Source organism: Rhinatrema bivittatum, chromosome 13 (assembly GCF_901001135.1).
Source record: "Rhinatrema bivittatum chromosome 13, aRhiBiv1.1, whole genome shotgun sequence".
NCBI classification, from domain to species: Eukaryota; Metazoa; Chordata; class Amphibia; order Gymnophiona; family Rhinatrematidae; genus Rhinatrema; species Rhinatrema bivittatum.
The window spans coordinates 61,951,728-61,969,646 of NC_042627.1; the positions used below are offsets into that span (position 1 = coordinate 61,951,728).

At 40.6% G+C, this 17,919-nt stretch overlaps 1 protein-coding gene across 1 annotated transcript in view; it reads left to right on the forward strand.

Annotated features, from left to right (window-relative positions):
* The window catches only part of SH3GL3 (SH3 domain containing GRB2 like 3, endophilin A3), a 90,192-nt gene that overhangs the window by 61,027 nt on the left and 11,246 nt on the right, over positions 1 to 17,919 (forward strand). The window contains exons 5-8 of the mRNA XM_029574437.1: positions 813 to 946; positions 3,145 to 3,303; positions 8,506 to 8,609; positions 17,760 to 17,884. Of these exons, the coding sequence (XP_029430297.1) occupies positions 813 to 946; positions 3,145 to 3,303; positions 8,506 to 8,609; positions 17,760 to 17,884 (522 nt within the window). The remainder of the gene's footprint in view (positions 1 to 812; positions 947 to 3,144; positions 3,304 to 8,505; positions 8,610 to 17,759; positions 17,885 to 17,919) is intronic.

Here is a 17,919-nt window from a genome sequence, read left to right on the forward strand (position 1 = left end):
TGCAAATTCATTGTGGATATCCTGAAAACCTGGCCTGTTTGTGGCTCTTGAGGACTGGCGTTGGCCACCCCTGTTTTATTGTATATGTTTGCATTTATTTGGTAATAACTATAACCAAATATTTATATGTTCTAAGAATAAGCATGCAGGAATGCAGTACCAGTATTTCAGTAGTAACCTCCGATCCCTTCAAATCATTAGACCTGACTGAGTGTTTTTCTCCACCAGTCTTGGTAATACCTCTTAATCTCTCCTTTGCTGCTGTTCTGGTCTCTGTGCCTTGTAAGAGCCTACACATCTCACTTATCTTTAATCTCTGGATTTATTTATTTATTTATTTAGCATTTTTCTATACCGACTTTCCAATGGTACAGTATTATGGTACATTGTTATGATGTACCATATGTTCCATTGTTATGATGTACCATATCATTGTTATGATGTACCATATGTTCCAATGGTACAGTACAATGGTACATTGTTATGATGGTACAGTAAACAATATCATGGAGGCCATGATATTGTTTACTGTACCATCATAACAATGATCTAAAGATGATATGAGCATTCATGTCCACTTTGGCCCTTTCATCTCTTATCTGTGAATGGTATAGGGGTTAAGAATGAGTCAGAAGAGTATGGCAAATCATACTATGTAACAGCAAGGCCGCTAAACATGGAGGCTAATGAAGAGCCTGTGATTTGCCTCTGAAAAGAAATATGCAGTACAGTTAACAAGAGTGTTATTAAAATCAGTTTAAATGGCATAGACAATTATACAGTAAATCAAAATGCTGTGTGTTTCACTGCAGGAAATGCAATGATGGATGTTGGTGAAAGTATGAAGCAAATGGCGGAGGTGAAGGATTCTCTAGATATTAGTGTCAAGCAAAATTTTATTGATCCTTTACAGTCATTACAAGACAAAGATTTACGAGAGATTTTGGTGAGTTTTGCTGGTCAGCAATCATGGGTGTTGAAAAGTTATTTGTAGTTAAGATATTAGCTAGTTTCATAATATCTGTGGGAGCTTTCCTGAAGAAAAACAAGACTTTCCTAAAGATAAGTGTCTTTTCTTAGTATCGTCATTCCTATGTTGAAAATATAGTTTTACTAGAAAGCTTACCCTACTATTAGGTTGTTTGCTTAGGTTTCTCTGCCCAGAACAAGAGAGACAGACTAGGAGCATTAACTTGCAGACAGAGAAACTAAACAGCAGGCAAATAGATCATGAATGGCCCTGTTAGTGTCAGGTGCAGGGACCCAGCAGCTTAATATCTAGCATGGGATAATGTACAGATCCGCTGGAAAGAATACAATGCACACTTTACTGTAGGAGATCCCGCATCCGGCTTGGATTTTTTTTTTTTTTTTTACTGTATGCAGTATTAATTCAATGTTTTGTACTTGCAACTTGTTTCCCTCAACACAGATCATACACAAACACACCTGGACGATACAGAAGATTGTTTCTACATACATTTGAATCTCTCATTAAAACTGAATAATAAAATAAATAAAGAATAACTCATGACAGGGTATGTACCTCCATTGCTTACCATGGGGGATATTTTCTTTATCCAGCAGCAAAGTGGAATTTTCTTAGCATATTCCAGCTCTGGCTTGTTCTCTTTTACAATGTCTCCCCACATTGCTTCTGTTCTGTCCTCCCTCCTTGAAGATAAAGGATACTGGACTGCATGTTTGTAATGATGCAGAGTGGAAGGTTTAGTCATTAGCTTGATCTCCACACTGTTTTACTGTCATATTTATTGGATCCACACAATTAAAACCTACTGCAGTTAAAGTAGTTAGAATTTCTGAAAACCAAGGCTTTCATTTTTTTTTTCTTTTAGGCCTAGTCTTCATACCATTTCATCCTCTGGAAGAAATGAGATAAAAATTCACCTTATTCGCATTTAGAGATTTTATTTTGCTAATGGAGAGTTTTGTGCAATTTAGCAAATCTTGAACAATATTTTTTTTGTGTGCGCGGCTTCCTGGTGGCTGCAGGACTAGCTTACCTTTGCTTCCTATAAGGCATTCAGCTCCTGTTAGTCCTTGTGTGCCTTCACTTTTGGATGAGAATTTCCTACTCATTTGTTTAACACACTAGCTGATTAGCTAATTTGAAGCCGTGCTTCACCAGTGTCTTGATTACTTCCACAGTTTTATGATGGATGCTATCTTTTTTTTTTTTTTTTTTTTTAGCCCCACTCGGGCTGATGCAATATCTGCGCGCATTAAAGGGATGCTCATGATCGAGCGCCCGCTCCTTTAACACCCGCCAATCCACCTCTCCGGGGCACCCAATGCAAAATGCAAATGGGCTACTGTGGTAAAAAGGAGGCACTAGGGGAAACTACACACCCCTAACGCCTCCTTGGCAGCAGGCACCTGGAAGAGGTGGCTGTCAGCCGGTAAGGAAAATGGACACTGTTATTGAGCACCCCTTTTCCTAACCTGACCGCAGGCACTTTTTAAAAAAAAATTTTTTTTCCAGGACATTCTAATTTTTTTAGTTCCTTCGAGGAAGTACAAAAAAGCAGTATTTTCTGCTTTTCTGTACACTTTTTGGACTCCTGCACAGGGCAGGCGTTAATTTTGGCGAGTGAAAATGAGCACATCGGGCGCACTTTTTTTTTTTTACATCGGGGGGAATAGATAATAGCCTCATCATCATGCATTTGCATGTGATGAGCGCTATTACCTACGCACACGTTTTGCAGTGGGGGTTATGGACGCGTGTCCAAAACGTGCGTCCAATCGCTGGTTGAGCCCTGTGCTGCGGCCAGCACACTGTATATAATCAGTGTAGTGCTGGTGTTTGTAGTCCCATTCTCCAGTGGTCACTCATAGATGCTTATGTAAGCGTCCATTGCACAAGCAGCTTCTTAGTAAACTAGTCGTCCCCCCCCTCCAAACCAGCACAGCCAGTAGCTGCAATAAGAAAAGAGATTTCACACTGTTTAAATTCATGTAGAGGTTTTTCAGGCAGAACCTCGCACCTTGTTTTTATAGTTCAAATAAAAAATGTAATATAGGAGTGTGCCCAACATTATAATGAAAATGTCGAGTAATTTTTATGGAAAAAATCTGTTTCAAAAGCTTATACATTAGAGCAGATTTTCTCTCTGTTTTTAGCATCATCTGAAAAAGTTAGAAGGCCGTCGGTTAGATTATGATTATAAAAAAAGGCGTCAAGGCAAATTAGCAGATGAAGAAATTAAACAAGCTGTAGAAAAATTTGAAGAGTCGAAGGAGCTGGCAGAGAGAAGCATGTTTAACTTTTTAGAAAATGATGTAAGTATGTTGCGTACTACAGGGGGGATGGGTTTCTGCTTCTCTTCCTTGCAGGCCTTCTGCTTTTGGGCCTGTCATTCAGCATGACCTTCCACTTGTATGTAAGTTAAAGGATGGTCTCCTGGCAACAGAATAGCAGCTTATGTGCTGAACCCAGTGCTGCTCCTTGGCCAGTGTAGTGATGTCCTGGACACACACAGTAAACTACTGGACCATTAAAGCCATTTCCAAGTAGTATGTTAATATGAAAAAAACATGGAGTATATTGGAAGGAATGACTACTGTTTTGTTCTAGTCCTCTACACCAGGGGGTAATTTTATAAATTTGTGCAAAGTCTGTGGGTACTTGGGAAAGTACTTCCCTCTGAAAATTAGCCCGTTATACCTTCTAATGTGTGCGTGTAGCTGTTTTTTGGGGGGGGGGGGGGAGATTGTACTTCTGACGGGCAAAACCACTAATGTGAAATGAAAAGGAAAAATCTTTTAACAGCAAGAGAGAGAAACCGTTTAGGGGCCTGCCTGATTCCACAGTTCAATTATGCACCGACTAGTAGTGTTTGAAAAGGTGAATAACTACTCTGCGCATAATTGAACTGTGGAATTTTTGCCAGAGAATGCCTGAGGCCATGATAACTTTAGCAAAAAGTCCCTTCTTCTCAGGTTCTGACTTGGAGGAAAGATGGAGTATAGGCAGATCATCTTCACCATTGAATTTGACCTTGATCAAAGAAGGTGAAGTCATTTTTAATAGGATCAAGCTGCAATAGAAGGAAGGCTTGGGAAACCTTTCTTATTTAAATCTGATACAAAAGCCAAATTTATGGTCTACCACATCTGAATTGCTAAGATTTGTGTTTCATGTTAGAGTCTACCGTCATTTATTTATCTCTTACCTCATGAAGAAGCCTTAATAAGGCAAAACAAAGGTTCTTTGTCAAGGGGAGATTCATTTTGTGCAAAGTTCAGCTATCATTGATGATAAAATCACACAGTAGCGTGATACTAAAAAAACTATGTGGAAATTTTATAAAACTATGATGGATTAGATCATAAGGTTGAAGTGTTCAAGCTACCATCCTTTCATATGCTGTATACTTTACAGAGCCAAAAATGTTTTATGGGAGGACAAAGCATATTAACCAATATGTAGCTATTTTTCTCTATATGCATCACCTTGCACTTGTCCACATTATATGATATGTCATGTGGATACCAAATTGTCCAGTATCACAAGGTCCTCCTGCAATTTATCACTATCCACTTGCAATTTAACTACTCTGAATAATTTTGTGCTATCTGCAAATTTGATTGCCTCACTCGTCATTCCACTTTCCAGCTCATTTATAAATATATTAAAAAGCACCTGTCCAAGTACAGATCCCTGAGGTGAGAAAATTTGATCATTTAATCATCCTCTGTTTCCTGTCTTTTAACTAGCTTGCAATCCACAAAAGTACATTGCGAAGCCTCTCCTGGGGGACTTTGTCAAATACCTTCTGAAAATCCAAATATACTACATCTACCAGCTCACTTTTATCCATGTTTATTAACCCTACAAAAACTGTAGCAGATTTGTGAGGCAAGATTTCTCTTGGGTAAATTCATGCTGGCTATGTCTTGTTAAATCATGTCTGTCTACTTTCTGTGATGTTGTGTTTTAGAAAGGTGCCACTATTTTTCCTGGCCCTGATTCTGATCTATAATTTCCCAGATCACCCCTGAAGTCCTTTCTAAATATCTGGGTTACCTTAGCTACCTTCCAGTCTTCAGGTACAGTGGACAATTTTAATGATAGATTACAAATTACTAGTAGTAGATCCAAAATTTCATTTTTGAGTTTAGATGGGATGTATACCATCTGGTCGGGTGATTTGATACTCCAGTTTGACAGTCTGACCTACTACATCTTCCAGATTCACAGTGATTTGGTTGTTCATCTCAAATCATCTTTGAAAAACATTTCCAAAATGGGCCTCTCTAACATCTTCATTTGTAAACACCGTACCAAAGAATTAATTTAGTCTTTCCACGATGGCCTTATCTTCCATAAATGCCCCTTTAACCGCTCGATCATCTAATGGTCCAACTACTTTCTTGCAGGCTTTCCTGCAGCTTCATTTCAAATTCTCTCTTAGATTGTCTTATCAATGTTTTACATTTAACTTGCCAATACTGATGACTCTTCCTATTTTCTTCAGATGGCTCCTTCTGGTTTTTGAAGGAAGCTTTTTTTGTGTGTGGCTAAAATAACTTTTCACTTTACCTTTTAACCAAACTGGCAGTTGTTTGGCCTTCTACTGTTCGTAATGCGTGGAATACATCTGGACTGTGCTTCTGCGATGGTATTTTCAAACAATTCCATGCCTGTTGTATACAGTTAACTGAAAGGTGCAGCTACAATGGTTATTTTCTACCTAGCTTCCTCATTTTATCAGTCTTCCTTTTGAAAGTTTAGTGCTAGAACTGTAGATGTATTTATTGTCCCTCTACCAGTCATTAATTCAAATTTTGATCATATTATGAGCACTATTGCCAACTGGGCCCCACTGCAGTTACCTCTTTCACAAAATTGTGTTCCACTAAGAATTAGATCTAAATATCTCCCTCTCGTCAGTTTCTGAACCATGAAGCAGTTATTTATTCCATCCAGGAACTTTACCTATTTGGCATATCCTGATGTTACATTTACCCAGTCAATACTGGGGATAATTGAAATCTCCCATTATTACTGCATTGCCAAATTGGTTAGCTTCTCTTATTTCTTAGTATTTCATCGTCTGTTTTATCATTTTGGCCAGATAGATAGAAGTATACTCAACACTATACTCTTCCCCCAACACCAATGGGATTTCTACCCATAAAGATTCTACTGACCCCAAGTTGATCTACCCTATCATAGCACTGGCCCATTGGTTATCCTCCTTCTACCAGGTCTCTGAGATACCAATTATGTCCAACTCTTCATTCAATGTTATACCCTCCGACTCTCACATCTTACTTCTGGCATTGGCATACAGACATTTCAAAGTATGTTTTTTGTTTATATTAAATTGCTTTTCATTTGAAAGGGATAATTTGGAATCTTTTAAATCAGGTTCTTGTGGCCTGGTTTAAGAAACAGGATGCTGGGCTTGATGGACCCTTGGTCTGACCCAGCATGGCAATTTCTTATGTGCTAACTCTCCTACTTCATTAGTATTTCGAAAATACATCCCTCCGAACCATGCGCTGCTGAGCGACTGTCAACTTTCCCCTTTGTTCTAATTTAAAAGCTGCTCTCATCTTTTTGAAGGTTAGCAGCCGCAGCCTGATTCTACCCTGCTTAAGTTGGAGCCCCATCCCTTTGGAAAAGACTCCCCTTTCCCCAAAAGGTTCCCCACTTCTTTACAAAACTGAATTCCTCTTCCCTGCACCAATATCTCATCCACGCATTGAGACTCCAGAGCCATGCCTGCCTCTAGAGACCTGAGTGTGGAATAGGAAGCATTTTAGAGACTGCTTCCCTGGAGGTTCTGGATTTTAACTTTCTATGTAAAAGCCCAAATTTGGCTTCCAGACCTTCCCTCCCACACCTTCCTATGTTGTTGGTGCCTACATTTACCATGACAGCCAGCTCTTCCCCCAACACAGTCTAAAATCCTATCTGTGTAATGCATGAGGTCCACCACCTTCAAACCAGGCAGGAAAGTTACCAGGTGATTCTCACATCCACCAGCCACCTATATTCTCAATAATTGAATCACCAACTATGACAGCCAACCTAATCCTTCCCTCCTGGACAGTAGCCCTGGGAGATTTATCCTCCGTGTGAGAGGACAATGCATGAACTGGATCCAATAAAATAAACACCACATTCCCTAGTACTTTCTCACCCCTCCTTTGCCTACCCTAGATCCTCCATTTTGTTTTTTTGTCTTTTCTATGCTAATAACCCTACAGATGCACAAGTGTATGTATTTGCTTCAACTGGAAAAGGTAGCCAACAAGGTACCTGCGCTGCATAAACTCAATGAAAACCCACTTTGAGTGAGCCTTCTCTTGCCTTTCCCCCAAAACATCCAGTCCAACCATGGTAATAATGGTCCTATGCCAGGGACCACTGCCCTCTGCAACATGTAGCATCGAGTATGCTTGCATTTTAAATCCAGCACTGTTAAAACAATAGCTGAAAATTTCACTCTCCTTACACTGGAAATACTGCTTCCACTGCTGCAGCTGACTTGGAAATTGAATGCAGGTATACTGGCACTGTGTTACTAGGCTGGCTCTTGTCATAAGTTTTTTAATATTTACTGAAAGCTGAGCATTTGTCTTAATTGGGTTAAATTTGATGCTACAGGCTCCCTAGTAGTCTTTTTGCATTAAATAACAAAGGAAACAGTAAGGGGGCATGTACAGTAGTGGATGAAAAGGAATAATACAATAAGGAACAACAAATAATTGACAGTACTAGGCCATTACATAATTGGACAAAACGAGACACTGTCTTATTTGACCACTTGAGGGTCTTTGATAATAGAATATTTTACGTTGATGGTTAATTTCCTTTATAAGTAAAGTAGGTACACTTTATATGTGTATATTGACTTGTAAATGCTGCCATCTAGTGAAACAAGTTTGCAAAGTTGTACTACAGCCAGTGTTACCTAGATTTCATTTTAGACAGATGGGCTTAGGATTTGGCTTTCTTTCCTTGACAAGAGTCTTCTGAAATTCTACATTCAGCCTGCTGCCTCTTGCTGTTTCATAAGTGTTTTTACTGTGGCATGTAATATAACCAGTGGCTATGTTATAAGAAATTTAACAAATATGTACAAGTTTTCAAATTCTTTTTTTTGGGGGGGGGGGGTAAAAAATGTGCTGTAGCTTCCTTTCCCCCATATGTACCACTCCATTTTTGGTCCCTCTGGTACTTGGTTTCATCAGATAGATTTGAGCCCTGAATGAATGAAACAGATAAAAGTGCTACTTCAGATCTTTTACAGGAGCACATACTCACACCTGTACCCTTTATGGAAGGGACAACCTGAGCATGGTTGATGTGGGTTGGCTTTTTCTGGTAAATATATACCTACTAAACTAAATTTCAACCACTTTTAAAGGTTTAGATGAAGAAGAATTGGTGGGAATGAAGTCAATTAATTATTGGGTGTGTTTTCTTAATATTTCCTATCATGCAAACTATTTCTGTTTAACCTTCAGGTAGAACAAGTTAGCCAGTTGGCAGTATTTATAGAAGCAGCACTGGACTACCATAAACAATCTACCGAGATTCTACAGGAGCTGCATAGCAAGTTACAAAACCGGTAGGAATAAACATGGCTTTTTAGGACAGTTTTGTAATCTAAGTGATAAAAATACAAATCACAACATATACCAATTAAATTAAGAGAAAACATGATGTTGGCAATGTGGCACATTAGGAGAAATGAGGCTTGTACCTCTTATTACTTCTCTACCTTCTGTAGTAAAATCCAAACTGCTTTCCCCTTTATATTATGTATATTGAATCACTCATACATTTGAGGTTGTAGCGGGAAGAAAAACGGTGTGGAAAAACAAGAAAAAGTACATCGCAAAAGAATGCAGCAGCTGACTAACAATTAGTTGTGGTTTCTTGCAACTGATGGCATAAAGTTTAATATTTATAAAGAAAAGTGGGGGAAAAAAAGCATTATCCCTATGTTTCTGTGCATATGCATGCTAAAAACAGAATTGCTGTAAAACAGCATAAGGGCTATGTACCCCTCTGTGAGCAGATAGGGGAGAAGTGGAGAATGTGTTTGGTTTAATAAATGAACAAATACAGAAACACAGTTGTCATATCTTGTAAACTGTGTAAGGAATAATGTTGAATTTTTAGCATTTTAAATTGCATTAATATTTTGTGAGGTGAATGTGGCATGAGCATTAGAAAACTGTAAACTGCTAAGAAAAACGATATAACATGGTCACTCATAAACCAGAATTTGGAGTAAAAACCCCTCTACTTGGAAATTTATAATCGCCGGCCCCAATTCAATTTTTTTTTTTAAAAAAAATGGTTTGGAAAATCATTTATTCACAAATAATGTTGTTAAAAAGCAGATTCTTCCCAACTGAATCCTGAAATAAACCAGTGAAAAGAGGTCTATTGTATTCAGCCCATACGCCAGCGTTCTGTAGGCTGTAAACTTATCTAAGCACAAGGGAACCAAAATGGCAGAAAAATCAGGCACTGTCCTTGTTTCAAATACTGGTATGTTCATCAGGGGAGGGTCTCATCCATCAGTCTAGGAAATTTCAGACCAGTGAGCATGTTATCAAAACTAGGTCAAATGCTGGAAGTTAATAACAAAACTGCTTTTTATTCATAAACCCAGTAATCTGGCTATAAGAGTAATCGCCTCAAAGAAATATAGTATAACACAAAACAAGGGGTAATTCTACCAGTATAATCAACTGTTTAATATTTGGTATACAGCTTAGAAAAGTCCTTTAAATATTTTATTACATAACAAATATTACTGTTTACAAAGGCTACCAAAAAATACAGCATTTCTACAAACATTATTGTAAATAAATTAATAAGCCCCTCATTAACACAATACAATAGACATATTCACATGAAAGCTTAAGCCCCACCCCATGCATACATTAAACCCATAATATAAATTCTTATTGAAAAAAAGCTGATAGCGCAGAGCTTTAGCGATGGGTTTAATGGATAAACATGACTTAATAGGGAAAAGCCAGCATGCATTTACCAAAGGGAAGTCAGAATTCTTTGAAGGTATAAACAAGCATATGAATAAGGATGAGCTAATTGTTTTTTAGAAGGTATTTGATAGTCCCTCATGAAAGACTCCTCAGCAAATTAAAAAGGTATGGGATAAGATTTAGTGCCCTGTGATGGATTGGTAGCTGGTTAAAGGTTAGGAAACAGTAGGAGTAAGTGGTCGGTTTCCCAATGAAATGATGTAAAAAGTGAACTACCCCAAAGAGCTGTAGTGAACAATTGTTTTACTCTCTTCTCTATTTTCCAGATAAGTTAATTTTCAGATTGCACAAAATTTATTCATACCTTCAGTATCTGAATGAAATCTATTTTGAAATGCTTGAAAAGCAGAATATAAATCCAATAAGTTGTTAAAACATGTGAAAACACTGAGGAATTGTAGGAGGACCTTGCAAGACTGGAGTGGAATGGTGGCCTAGTGGTTAGAACAGTGGGCTGCAAACCAACAGGGTCATTCTTGAAAATGTGATGGGCCATTATCACATGCGTTAGGGCATTATTGTATGCGATAAAGGGCACATTTGCAGCGGTAAAATTTAAATTAGGGGAAGGGATGGCGTTAGGGAGGAGTTTGGGCGGGGTTAAGGCTAATGAGGTGGCTGTACTGCTACGGATGATAATGTTTTGGACATCCCTCCCCTCCCCGAGGGTGCACTACCATGTTTGAAAAATAGAGGTCTTATGGAAGGCGCAGTCACGTCAGAACCCAAAGCCCATAGCATGAGGTAGAGCAACAGAGTGAGGCATTAATGGAATCTCACAAACAGTGGATTGATGCACAGAATACACCAAATGAAGAAAACATATAAATGTGTGCTGCATTGATGGAATCTGGACATGCACAAGATTCTTTTCCCCCAAATCTGGGAGCACTCCTCTCATGGCACTGGGTCCCAGATCAGCCTCAGGTTAGTGACTGAGCATGGTGCAGAAGAAAAGTGCTAGCTGATGTACCAAAGAGGGGTGAGGAACCTTTCGAGCCATCTCCCTGGGCATGGAAAGAAGTCAGCTCTGACATGGGAGCACCACTAGAACACAGACGTTCTGAACTCTGAGGCAGGAGGTTGCTTCAACACATATGCTGCTGTTCATGGCATATAAGATTCCAATGGCTCTCAGCCATCTCTTCTACCTGGATCAGATGGAGACCAGGGTGCTATCCATTGTATTGTGGTGTAAAAACCTCCTCAGCCAGACTCCAAAGATTGTTTTCTTGTTGGAGTGGAACGCCTTAGCACATAAGCACAAGAGTCCTGCTGTGGTGCAGAAAGAGGGTTAAGTGATACGTTGACTATATCTGACTTTGGCCAGCAAGTGATATTAAATGCTACCTCCTCAAAGTACTTCTGAGCAGGCTGCTTCTATAGTTAACAACTGCAGTCCTACTGGCATTGGCAAGTCTTACTGCGTATGAGCCAATCTGGGTTTTGGATGAGGATGTTTTGCCTCTGACTCCAGCGCAAAGGTTTCTTTATGCTGTGGAAGCTGAGCTGGTAAAAAATTTCAATGCCTCTAATTCTCGAAGGCCAGAGAGGGAAGTTGGAGCCTGTCCTGACTAAGATGGAAAAGATCTGTGTTCAGATCTCCCAAGAAGTTCATACTTCACCCCAGGGGCTTTCAGCAGTGGGAGTAAATTCCCTTCTTGAATTGGTAGATTTACCTCCTCCAGGGGACTCCCTTCATAGATCAGAAGAGGAATAAGTGGGATCAGTTCATTCTGAGTTTCTGCTAGATGTTTCCCCCTTTGGATCAGCATTGGTCCTCTCCTTAGTCATCTTCCTCAAGATTGATGCTCAGCATACCCCAGTGGACAGTAGAGGAGGAAAATTCAATGGAGATTCCTTCAGATCCCTTGTCAGACTTGGCTCAGTATCTTGTTCCTCTGTAAGATTTCTGCTATTCATGTTTTTTGGATAAGCTGGCAAAGATACTGTCCCAACAGGAAGGAGCAAGATATGAGAGCAGATGTCTTCTGGCTTATTTAAAAATACTTATAGCCTACATCACCTTCAGTTTCTTCAACCTCCAGTAGACTCTGTGCATATCCTCCTCAAGAGCCTCTAAATTAAGATGCGGCAGACACTATTATACCTTCCAGTGGTTTGAAAGCTTGACCAAAGTATAGATCCAGGCCTCCCTGGATCTATACTTTGAGGTGGTTCAGCTACTGCACCAATCTGTGGGCAGTGGTGGTGTTGGCATTGATGTGTGAAAAGTGCATTCATGATAACTCTTAACATACTTCCTGGGAAGAATCCAAAGGTGTTGGATGCATTTGGAAAAAAAGTCTTCTAGTGATCCATACTGAGCATTTTGATCATGGCTCATCAGCTGTACATGATACAATATTTGAATGAATGCATGAAAAGCTAAAGTCTGATGGAATCATCAGATCTATGAGAAGCAGACTTCTGTCTAGCAGTGGAGAACATAGAATGCGAGAAGCATCTGATCTGTAGACGAAGCTTTAGACACTGTAGCCAAGACTTTGGCTATTTCCATAGGAGCTTGAAGGGCCACATGGTTACAATCAAATGGCCTTCATGAAGGTGTATCCAACTTGTCTGATGGTGGTGTTGATTGGAGCATCAGTCAATGTTGCAGCCATTATCAGTGTCAGTGTCCTGAGACCCACCTCATCCATTGTGGACTTAGAGACTGAAAATTGATTCGGGAGAACTGCAAGAAACTCCAGACAATTCTTCCCTTCCTTCAACCAGGCGATTGAATGTATGCTCTGGATTTGAAACAGTTATGCACTCACTTCTAATTACTCCACTCATCAGAAGTTCATCAAGATTGTGGTGAAGGATATGCACTACCAATACAGGTACTTCCTTTTGGCAGCCCTGAGTATGTTCATAAAAAAATTTGCACTAATGACTGCAGTTTCCTTGACAGCAAGTTTGTATATTTTTATCTGTTTCATTAGTAAATTTATTCATTTACTGGCTATCTCCATGAAAGACCAAGCAAAAAACAAAATATTCATAAAATCAGAGTACAGTAAAAAAAAAAAAAAAACCCAAAACAAATGACTAGCTCTGCTACCGAAAAATCTAGTAAGGTGTCATCATGAGGAGATTACAATATAATATATCATGGCTTGGTTAGAAAGTGCTCTCTGTATAAACATACATTATAAAATAAGAAAATCTTTAAATTGACAGGAGTTCTGGAGTCCCTCAAAGCAACTGTCAGACTTCTCCAGTTTCTTGAGTTCATGATAAACTTCCCCAAGTCCAAAGAATTCAGTTCATATGAGCCTGAATAGACTTACATTAGAAGACATTTCTTACCATTGAGAGAGCCATTTTGCTGATGGACTTAGTAAGGTCTTTTCTACAGTAAGACAGCATCAGCGAGGTTAGTCCTGGTTCTTCTCAGACACATGGCCTCAGTGATGCATATAGTTCTTATGACTCATCTGCACATGTGTGGCCTTCCTTGAGCCCTCTGAAGCCAGTGGGATCAGCTCTATCAGCAGTTATCCCACCACATCTAACTCCAAAGATGAGAGGCGTTCTTTAGTGGTGGATGAACCCAGAGGTCCTAGAGATGGATCTCTCACTATTCATCCCAGTGCATCAAGTCGATCTGTCCACTAAGCCCTCCATCAAGGAGTCACAGGTATTGCATGGACTGAAAGGTTGTGGTATCAAATGAAAAGTCAGCTGCAGATCAAGTTTCTGGAACTCTGGGCAACATAAAATTAATCCAGACAGGCAATGTTCTACATAAACAAGCAGGGAAGCCCAGCCTCATATGCTCTCTGGCTCTGTCCATGGACCGGTCATCAGAACACCCATTTCTAGGCGACCTACCTTCCAAGCATCCAGAATATATTGGTTGACCAACTTAGGAAAGTGCTTCAACCCCACGCATGGTCCTTGGATCAAAGGGTTGCAGACAATTGGTTCAGCCACTGTGGAACACTGTTGCTTGACCTCTTTACCTCAAAGGAAAGCAGTAATGTCAAGGATATTCAGTAGGATATTTATCCTGCTGAGTATTCCTGATAACTGATCTGGCTAAGTTATTCGATTTCCATTTTTTAAAATATTAATATCAAAATGTTTCTAAGTCTGTGACCACAGGTAAGGAGACTTCTCTACGATGAATGTCACTAGAAGAGATATTGCCTCATGCAGACCTTTGATGAACTGAGTTTATTGGTTTATTCAGCATCCAGTATGAGAGAGGTCTACTTTCTAACAGCATTATTCTTTGAGTGAAGAATTTAAATACAAAAATAGTTCCACAAATATTTTGAAAAAAAATTAATATTGAGACAGATTATCATCATCTTTTCAGAGGACAAGCAGGATGGTAGTCCTCACACATGGGATGCCATCAGATGGAGCCCTGACATGGAAAACTTAGTTTCTAGAACTTTGACTTGGTACACTGGGCATGCCAGCATGCCCTACACCACATGTCCATGCAAGGTCCCTCTTCAGTCTCTTTTTCTATGGAGCTGCAGCATCGCAGTTGGTGAGCTCTTTTCAGTGTTTTTTGGACAACATTTCTGGTTTTCACTTTTTTTGCGATTTTTATTTTTTTTTTGTCTGTGTTCAAATCTTTTCTCTTCTGTAGTGCTCTTAATCAGGGCTTTTGGCTATTTTTAAGTTTCCTTTCGCAGTAGATACCCCTGCAGTGGCAGTGCTTCGGTGCTAGTCAGCCCTTGCCATCAGTTTTGATATTGCTTCCCATTTATTTTGCCCTGTCATGGCCATCCTGTTTCCAGCAATGCCCTCTGTGCCTGAAGACCCTGTCCATCATGGACCCCCGTGCAATAAGTGTCCTCTACCTGGGGGCATTGTATGACAGCCAGGGTTGCTGCAAATGCACTCAAATGACCGCAAAGGGATGTCATCTTTGGCTCAACAAGATGGAACAGAGCCATCAGCATCGATGGACCTCAGAGCCACACCGATGGACACAGTCATTTTTGTCGGTGGATAGGGGCACCAGAGACAGACCACTGTAGGGCTTCTTTAGGCCGAGGACGTCTTGTTCCTTGGCACTAAGGAAGGACTGTGCTGAGCATAGAAAGAAACCAAAAGCATTAACCAGTTTACCACTGCATGATGTCAGGCAGGGGGGGATGTGCCAGGTTATGCTGTGATGCCCCTGCAGTGAGGAATGCCAGTCCTCAATTGGTGCTGGGGGTAAGCAACAGTTTCCATCGGTGCTGATGCCAGTCACTGATCCACCTCTTGGGTCCAAAGAGGATCTGGCCACCCCTCCTTCCTCCCAGTCGGTGTTGGCATTGGCAATGTTCGAAGAGGAGTTTGAGCGTTGTCCAACTTTGCGGTCAAGCGGGCAATGCAGAACATCAATCCTGTACCAGTGACAGCACTGGAACCGGTACTATCCATCTTAAAACCACTATTGGAGAAGTTTAATGCGCTCATCAGTGCATTACTGACTCAGTTGGTATCTGTGCCCATAGGGGCACCACAGCCTCACCATAGCAATATGGTGGTCATTGCCGGTTTCTTGAAGGAGGAAGTTCGTTCCAGGCTGGCTAAGATGCCAAGGCCTACAGCCCCCCCCCCCCCCCCCCAGCTTTGCCTGTGCCTGCACCTCTGGACGAAGGCTAAGCGCCTAAGGCCCCATCCCCACTCGCTTTCAGTGAGGATGAGAGTCCCTGTGATCCCTGGTGGGGATACAATGGCATCCTCCTCTGGCTCTGAGGATCTCCCCTTGGATCCTTCTCCTCTAGAAGAGGGAAGGAAGTCTGCATCTGAGGACTTAATCTTTACATGTTTTGTGAGGGCCATCCCATTTCAGTTAGACTGAGGAGGATGCCAGGCACAAAATGCTCAAAATCCTTGAGTTCGTGAAGCCTCCTAAGGAGATCGTGGCTGTTCCAGTGCAATAAATCCTTAAGGAGTTACTGCTGAGGATTTGGGAAGACCCTCTCACAGTGCCTCCTGTGAACAAGGCAGCTGACGGGGTTTACCTTGTGCAGAATGCTTCTGGATTAGATATGAGACAGCTGCTCCACCAGTCAGTGGTGGTTGAATCCGCGCTCAATGGCAAAGCGTTCTCAGACCCATTCCTTGGTACCCCCCCCAGGGCAGGATCGCAGAGCAATGGATGCTCTTGGGAGAAAGGTGTTTCAGGGAGCCATGCTTATTGCCCTCATAGCTGCCTATCAGCTTTACATGAGCCAGTCCTCTGATTTCTGGAAGCAGGTGCAAGAGGTGGAAGAGCAGCTGCCTCAGCAACCGCAGGACACCCTCATGTTGCTGGTCTATAAGGGCCTGGAGTGTGGAAAACACAAGGTCCAAGCAAACTATGATGTTTGAGACAGCATAGAGGTCTCTGAAGGAGGAATCGGTGCCCACAGAATAGCATAGCTGTGGGCCTCTGATCTCTGACCAGAGGTAAAGGAACTACTTGCTGCCATGCAGTGTACTGGGAAGAATCTTTTTGGTGATAGGGTGAGGAACCCTATCACCCATGTGTGAGGACTACCATCCTGCTTGTCCTCTGAGAAAGCAGATTTGCTAACCTGTAAAAGGTATTCTCTGAGCACAGCAGGATATTAGTCCTCATGAAATCTGCCTGCCATCCTGCGGAGTTGGGTTTCTTCTATTTGTTTTTATATAATTCTATATTATAAGACTGAAGAGGGATCCCACCTGGACGTGGGTGTAGGGCATGCTGGGCATGCCCAGTGTACCAAGTCGAGTAAGCAATTGCTTACCTGTAACAGGTGTTCTCTGAGGACAGCAGGATGTTAGTCCTCATGCATGGGGTGACATCATCAGATTTATTTATTTAATTTATTTATTTATTTATTTGCTTTTATATACAGACATTCGTTGGCATACATCACATCAGTTCACATTATAACAGAGTAATAGTATGACTGGAGGTCGTACTATTTATACATTGTAACATTAACTTTAACTTTAGTGGGAAACATTAAACGTCTGGAAATAAGCCTTGGTGATAGAACAGTTAAACAAAGATAATGGTAGGTATTAAAGGATGGTTATTGTAAGTTTAAGTTATAGAACTGGGCTAGGTTATCTGATTGGTGGAATCAGTATATGCAATAACAATGTAGAAACAAAAGAATAGAGTATATACAGCGGGACATGTACCTGATTTAGCTGGGAGGATAAGGTGAATTGAGAGTGAGCTAGGGGAGGGGGAGGGTGGGGGAGTTAGGTAGCGTGTTGGTAGGCTTTTTGGAATAGCCATATTACAGATGGAGCCCCGATACGGAAAATGCATGTCAAAGTTTCTAGAACTTGGTACACTGGGCATGCCCTACACCACATGTCCAGGCGGTGTCCCTCTTCATAGAATTATATAAAATCATCTCTGATGTTAGTATGGTTCCAGTTGGCCTCCTTTTGCATTCACAGTGAGAAGTGGCACCTATGTCTTGTGTGGACTTGATTGAAAGTAATTGGCTAGAATCAGAGAGTGGTGGGACCTACTTGAGTAGCATTTGGAATCCCTTGCTTCTGATCACCTTGGTCTAATACAGATGTTTGAGAGACTGGACCAAGAGAAAACTTCATAGAATTAGAGTTGTTGCAGAGAAACTGATATTTTCTAACAGAAAATGTGATTTAATATATCAATGAAAAGGCATGAGCTGAATGTAAATAAATTTAACATGCATTAACTGTTTTTATTTTATATATTTCAGAATAAATATAGCATCTAATTGTCCTAGACGTGAATTCAAGCCAAAGCCTGTATTATCAACCCTAGAAATAAGTAATAAGCAGCAGCATAATGGACTGTCATACAGTTCCTCTTTAAAATTATCAGGTGAGAATGTTTTACAGTAAAACCAGTTGAGTATC